The 6858-nt window shown below is 41.6% G+C and overlaps 1 protein-coding gene across 1 annotated transcript; it reads left to right on the top strand.

The window, feature by feature from the left end:
• The first annotated feature begins 4443 nt into the window (after window positions 1-4443).
• Window positions 4444-4819, top strand: LOC117099322 (nucleoside diphosphate kinase B-like). Its single transcript, XM_033238738.1, has one exon. The coding sequence runs from the start codon at window positions 4444-4446 to the stop codon at window positions 4807-4809; it is 366 nt and encodes a 121-aa protein (XP_033094629.1). The 3' UTR covers window positions 4810-4819.
• The last annotated feature ends 2039 nt before the right edge of the window (window positions 4820-6858 follow it).

The raw sequence follows: 6858 nt of genomic DNA, 5'->3' as shown, positions 1-6858 counted from the left end.
AGGAAGGAAGGAAGAAAGGAAGGAAGGAAGGAGAGAGAAAGAAAGAAAGAAAGAAAGAAGGAAGGAAGGAAGGAAGGAAGGAAGGAGAAAGAAAGAGAGGGAGAAAGCGGGAGAAAGACAGGGAGAAAGAAAGAAAGAAAGAAGAAAGAGGAAAGAAAGAAAGAAAAAGAAAGAAAGAAAGAAAGAAAGAAGAGAAAGAAAGAAAGAAAGAAAGAAAAAAGAAAGAAAGAGAAAGAAAGAAAGAAAAAAGCTTAATTATCCAAAAGCATTCTCATCTAGGGGGCCCTGCAAAAATAAGATGGTGGGCTGGATTTGCCTGAGTCTCAGGCCCCAATTTGCCACCCCCTGGGTAGGATAACGGTATTGGTCATTGCACTCTGGTTATGTAAGAGAATGTCCTTGTTTTCAGAAAATACTACACACGAAAGTATTTACAGTGAAAACGTCATTCTGTTTCTAACTTGTCTGCCGAATGCTTGTCTAGCCTCTGCTTGCACAGTTCCCTTGATGAGGAACTCATTTTATCAAGTGGCTTATTTTCTTACAGGACATCATAGAAAGTTATTTATCAGATAAAAAATATATATACTTCCATGTGAGACAAATGCTAGAATAAATACAATTATTTTAAAGTGAATGAAATTGGCCTTTCGATAACAAGACTAAAAAATCGGCGTTTTTCAGGTGCAAAGTGAGATTACAAGCAGGCCAGCAAGGTGGAGCCAATGTTTAACCAGTCCTCCACCTAGTGGCCAAAGCTTGAATGAACTACTGTGGAATGACCAAAGTCTCCCTCCAAAAGGGCCAAGGGCAGAGGAAAAAATAAGTTAAATTAACTTTATTTTGACAACGAGTAGAGTAGAAATTCACGATTTTAAATGTACAGAAAAAGTAGATGATTATTTTTCTAGCAAGAAACTGAATATATTTTTTCTTATGTGAGGAAAATAATTTCCTAGGTTGAACCCAAATTCCATAACAGATCAGTTGTAAATAAAATTATATTCTCAATGCACACAAATATTACTTACTTAGTTCCTTCCTGAAGACAATTTTACAAGGAAAAAAACACAAAATTATGAAATTCCAAATGGCTTGCTTGAATCACCTCAGCTCCTGGGAAGATAAAAGGTAAAGATTTGTCCATTGGAAAGGTGTCTGTAACTTGTGGAAATACGAGAAAATAATGAATGCTCATGAACATATTAAATTTAACCTAGGAAGTTTGAATGTAATTCAAAGCATTTTACATACTCACCAAATATGAAATTCAACAACACTGCTTACAGTTGGCCAATTATTTTAGATTCCTATGGACACATACGTGATTCAAACCATACAACTTGCTCTAGCTTATGTAAACCAACTACAAGTCAATGGGCATCACTCCCTCTTCCAGGATTACATAGTCAGGTGAAATCATCAGCAGGGAAACTGGGCAGATGGTGCTGTAATGGTTCCATGATAGATGTTAAGAGCCAAGGCTTAGAAATCTAGAATCTCAGGGGCCGGGCGCGGTGACTCACACCTGTAATCCCAGCACTTTGGGAGGCCAAGGCGGGCGGATCACAAGGTCAGGAGATCGAGATCATCCTGACTAACACGGTGAAATCCTGTCTCTACTAAAAATACAAAAAATTACCCGGGCATGGTGGGCGGGTGGGGGCTGTGGTCCCAGCTACTTGGGAAGCTGAGGCAGGAAAATGGTGTGAACCCGGGAGGTGGAGCTTGCAGTGAGCCCAGATCGCATCACTGCACTCCAGCCTGGGTGACAGAGCGAGTATCCGTCTCAAAAAAAAGAAGAAAAAAAAAACCTAGAATCTCAGGTTGGGAAGGGCACTCTAAAGATCACCTTGCTTGGCCAGCTGACTGATCTTCGAATCCCTTTTTTGACATTTCCAGCAAAGAATATTCAATCTTGTTTAAGCCCTGAGAGTAATGGGCAGCTCAAGACTACGTCCCAAGGTTCTTTCCATTCTTGCCAAGTTGGAATATCTCTTGAGTAGCCAAAATTGTTCTTGCAGACTTTCACCTCTAACCCACTGGTACCCCTTTCAAGAACAAGTCTACCATGTCTGCATATGAAAGTCTTCACATATTTGAAGATAACTACTATGTCCCACTGAAGCATTTAAAAAAAATCTGGATGAAACATTTTTAGTTCTTCATATCTCACTGTTTTGTTATCTACTTAAATCTTTCATGCTTTTCCACATTGGTCTATTAAGTCGTGCATCTACTTATCAATTTTTTCATTAGTATTTATAGATCCAACTGTTGGAGTTGTCTTCTACCTCTATGGAATTGCATGTTTCTAAAGTAAGTCCATCCTTTTAACCCACTGGAGTCTTTGGATCCAGAATTTTTCTATGCCCACCAGCTTTGTATCATTTCAAGTTTGAGTCTGTTTCTGTTCATCCATAGGGAGCAGTCACTAGAATTTTCCCATGCTTTATTTAATCCTTACAACAACCTGTTATTAAGTGAAGATATCTTGAAAGTGATAGTGATTGGCAGTCAGGCAATAGTTAATCCATTTTATAGAGAAAATAAAAAGCAGGTGACCAAGCTAGTCTCTCAAAGATGGTGTCCAGTGAACCAAGACTCTCAGTTTTCGTGCCTACTCCCAGTGTGGTCCCCTTTCACATTAAACCTGGGCTTGACCTGTGGCTCAGTTGGTAACATTGTCTAGGTTGAATGGGATTTCTTTTTTTTTTTTTTTTTTTGAGATGGAGTCTTGCTCTGTCACGCAGGCTGGAGTGCAGGGGCACAATCTTGGCTTGCTGCAACCTCTGCCTCCTGGGTTCAAGCAATTCTCCTGCCTCAGTCTCCCAAACAGCTGGGACTACAGGCACATGCCACCACGCCCAGCTAATTTTGTGTGTGTGTATGTGTGCGTGTGTGTGTGTATTTTTAGTAGTAGAGACGGGGTTTCACTGTGTTAGCCAGGATGGTCTTGATCTCCTGACCTCATGATCTACCCTCCTCGGCCTCCCAAGAGTGTGATTTTTAATTGCCTTTTGAGTCAAATCATTCAGCTGGTAATAGATGAAGCGTATGTCCTCCTCGCTAAGAAATGACAAACACAACCACAATATTAAACAATGGTATGAATGAAGCAGAATTGGAAATTATTTTGTGGGCAAAATGTAAATTAGAGCACATCTGAATGTTTTATTCAATTGGAATATATCCCAATGTTAAACTTAGAAAGTGAATAAAGCATATTAAATCGATTTGTCTCTGCAAATTTTAGAGTGTATGACTAGATTTGTCCATATCTGAAGAGTCATGAACAGTGCCATTCAATCCAATTATATACATTTTACAGGCATCTTGCTGTGACAATAATTGAAAACAACTATTTTGCTTCCCTAAAATTATCATATCTTTAGGTCAATAAAAATATTTTCACATTTTAAATTCATGGGGACTTTTTTTCTGCCCATAAAGAGAAGAGATTGATAAATATATTAATAATCCTTGGAAGGAATTTGTCTTTAAGGGGAAAAAAGGTATCTGATTTGCCTCTATTTTATTTGAAGGCAGAGCTGAGCTTGCCTGAAGACATGCAGAAACGTACAACTTCTAGATCAAAGAGAGGTCATGACGTAATCAGGACTCTTTGATGCAAGTAACAGCAACTGACTGGGGCTATCTAAAATTAGCTCTCAACTTCCAGAGGACATGCCAGTACTGAATGCCACTGCTATCACTGGGTACCATCACCATATGGCACATGGTGAAAGATGCTAATTGCCCTTCAACTCTGGTCCCTGGGCATTGGATTAGCCAGCTTGGGTCATGTGCCCCTGCCTCCATGATGGGCATGGAGGAGGAAGACTTCATCCTGATATTCCTTGGTAAGAGTTGAGTTACCACATCTCACTGACACCACACAAGGTGGAGAATTCCTGCAAATTAAAATGGGGGGTTGGATGTGGGGACAGTCTGAATTAAAATAAAAGCTCTTTACAATATTCATCTCTACAGTGTCAGTGGTTTTGACTTAAGGGCCCAGCTCTGACCTACATCTCCCAGAACATTTTTGTTCTTCACATCAACTATCCTGTCCCACTGCCCACTGCTTCTTCCTGCCCAAGCCTGTCCCTTTATATTACCTAAGTATTCATGATTCATCACTAACTCATTCTCTCCCACCCACCCCCACCACCACCACCACTACTATCTCCTTCCAATTCCAGTTGGATTTTCCTCCCCAAGTCATGGGAAATTCATCACTGGTGTATGAAGAAGGAAGCACAAGAATGAGAAGGAGTGAGGCGGGGGCTATCTGCAGAGGAGAGTTCTTGTTCTCGCTGCCAAGGCTGACGCAGGAGTGATACATGTTCTAATGCCTATGACAGGAAATCTGGGTGCAGGTCACTGCAGCTCTCAGCTCCTGCAGTTCAGCCACTGCCTGCCCCACCAGCTTCCCAGACCATGTCCAATCTCGAGCGCACCTTCATCACTATGAGGCCACACAGCGTGCAGTGGGGCCTGCTGGGCAATGTCATGAGGCACTTTGAGCTGAAGGGATTCCACCTTTGGGCCTCTGAGGAACATCTGAAGCAGCGCTACCCTGACCTGAAAGACTGTCGATTCCTCTCTGGGCTGGTGGAGTGCATGAACTCAGGGCCAGCCATGGCCATGGAGGGGGTGCTGAGTGTAGTGGAGAGAGGCCGAGCGATGCTTGGGGAGACTAATCCAGGGGATTCTAAGCCAGGCACCACTGGCAGGGACTTCTGCATTCAGGTTGGCAGGGATATCATTCATAGCAGTGACTCAGTAAAAAGTGCTGAAAAATAAATCAGCCTACGGTTTATAGTTCCATGTCCCCAAATACCCTCAGCCCTGGGAAGCCAAGACAGTTGATGGTACTACATACTTCCAAAGTCAGATTCTGGGTGGGAAAAACTTAACCTGAAGAGCAGGGTGATTACAAGTCTTGTGCTTATGACTGGGCCTATGAACAAGAGGTGGACACAGCAGCAGTCTCCTTCAGCACTGCTTGGAGTGTCCCTGGACATGGCTCTTCATTCCACTGACTTGGAAACAACAGGATTGATCATTCTTTTCTAAAGGATATTCACCAATAAAGCTGGAAACTGGAAGCAAACAAACAAATGAAAAGGAATCTGAATGCATATGTGATGTAAATGGGTCAAAGATGGGCCCTGTTTCTTGGTCCTCATGTGTTCACTTCTTCATAGCAGGCTAGGACCATGAACTCGAAGGCCACCAACACCAATTCAAATTTTTACACATATTACTTTAAATATAGCCCCTATAAGCCTATTTTTAGACAATTAGAGCCTGACTTCTTTGCACACCCTACAAAACTGCACCCAATACCGGCTCGCCATATACAAGATACATCCTGTAGCTACTAAAAACCCCAACAGACCTGCTGCTCTTCAGAACTATCTGACCCAGAGACTCCCCATCTTGCTGCTGAGTGACATTGCCTAGACCTGTGTACTGGCTCTCCCATTTCCCTCTCCACTCAGAACTCCCTTGCCCTCTTCCCTTCCAGGTGGTGGCCCCATGCAGCTCTTGGTAGGAGGAACTTCCTTTCTTTCTTATGCAACCCTGTCACAGCACTATCGAATAAGCTCGTTGTGCAATATTGACATCTCATCTTTTCCTTAATCAGTCCTGAAATTTACAAACTTACCACAGTACCTATCTTATCTTAACCATGATCCAGGACTAAATTTCAGCTATATCAAGGATTAATTAGGCTTCCGTGAACTAATCTGGAAACATAGCCATCAGAAATGTGTAGTGTCATCAACTGTCTTGGTTTCCCAGGACTGAGGGTATTTGGGGACATGGAAATTTTAGTACTAAAATTGGGAAGGGGCACAGGCAAACTACAATGAATTGATCACCCTAGGAATAACTGTTTCTAGTAACTGTTTCTTATAACTGCACCCCCAATGACTGATTTCAAGTCAACTTAGTGAGAACCTTTGGAGACAGCTGTTGGAAAGTATCTGCACTCACTTTACTCAATGCAATCCAGTTTTTTGTAGGGCAGATATGTATATCTTAACATGATTTTCTGACAGCTTCCCCTGGAAATCTTTATATTCAGATTATATTCAGTAATATTTTACACAGACCAAAACTGGGATACCAAGGACATCAAGAGAATATTCATGACTTGGCTAAGAGTCAAAGAAAGATGTTATAGTGACCCAAGGAAAGAGCCAAGAAATAGCTAGAGTCTTTCTTTAGAAATTATTCTTTTAAAAGCTTGATTATTCCTGGTTTCTGGTCAAAATTTACTCCAGGAAGACTAGACAGGCCATGCCGGCCAAAAGCCCAATTGTCAGGGCAGCCGCCCTTGAAGATGGGAGAAATTTTATTAACAACAAAGTTCCAAGGTCAGAATCTGCAGGTAGGAAAAACTCATGGTTGAAAATTGCCAACAAAAGACAAGTTCAGTGGTCTGTGCTAATCCCAGTGACTCAGGAGGCTGAGGTGGGAGGATCACTTGAGTTTAGGAGTTCAAGACCAGCCTGGGCAACATAGTGAGACCCTGTCTCTAAAAAACAAAAAGAAAATTGTAACAGCCACCAATGAAATCAAACTGAGTCATGTGCATCAATTTGGGTGAAGCTTTCAGGAATCTCTAAATCTGTTTTCTTGGTAGCCAGGAAAAACAGCAGCAACAACAAAACCTTACACAGATGAACTTATTCTTTAAGTTTAAACTCCTTGTTTAGTATGCTTTTAATAGGACATCATATGAATCTGTTAAAAAGCCACGCTTCTCATGATGTTTGTGTTACTTTGGATTCTCCCTAAAAACAGAGCCTGAGGAAAGAACTTAGGTGTAGAACATGGGAG

This window comes from Trachypithecus francoisi, unplaced genomic scaffold (assembly GCF_009764315.1).
Source record: "Trachypithecus francoisi isolate TF-2019V2 unplaced genomic scaffold, Tfra_2.0 Lachesis_group16, whole genome shotgun sequence".
Taxonomy (NCBI): Eukaryota; Metazoa; Chordata; class Mammalia; order Primates; family Cercopithecidae; genus Trachypithecus; species Trachypithecus francoisi.
The sequence above is the reverse complement of the archived record's forward strand: the minus strand, read 5'-3'. Positions and strand labels throughout refer to the sequence as shown.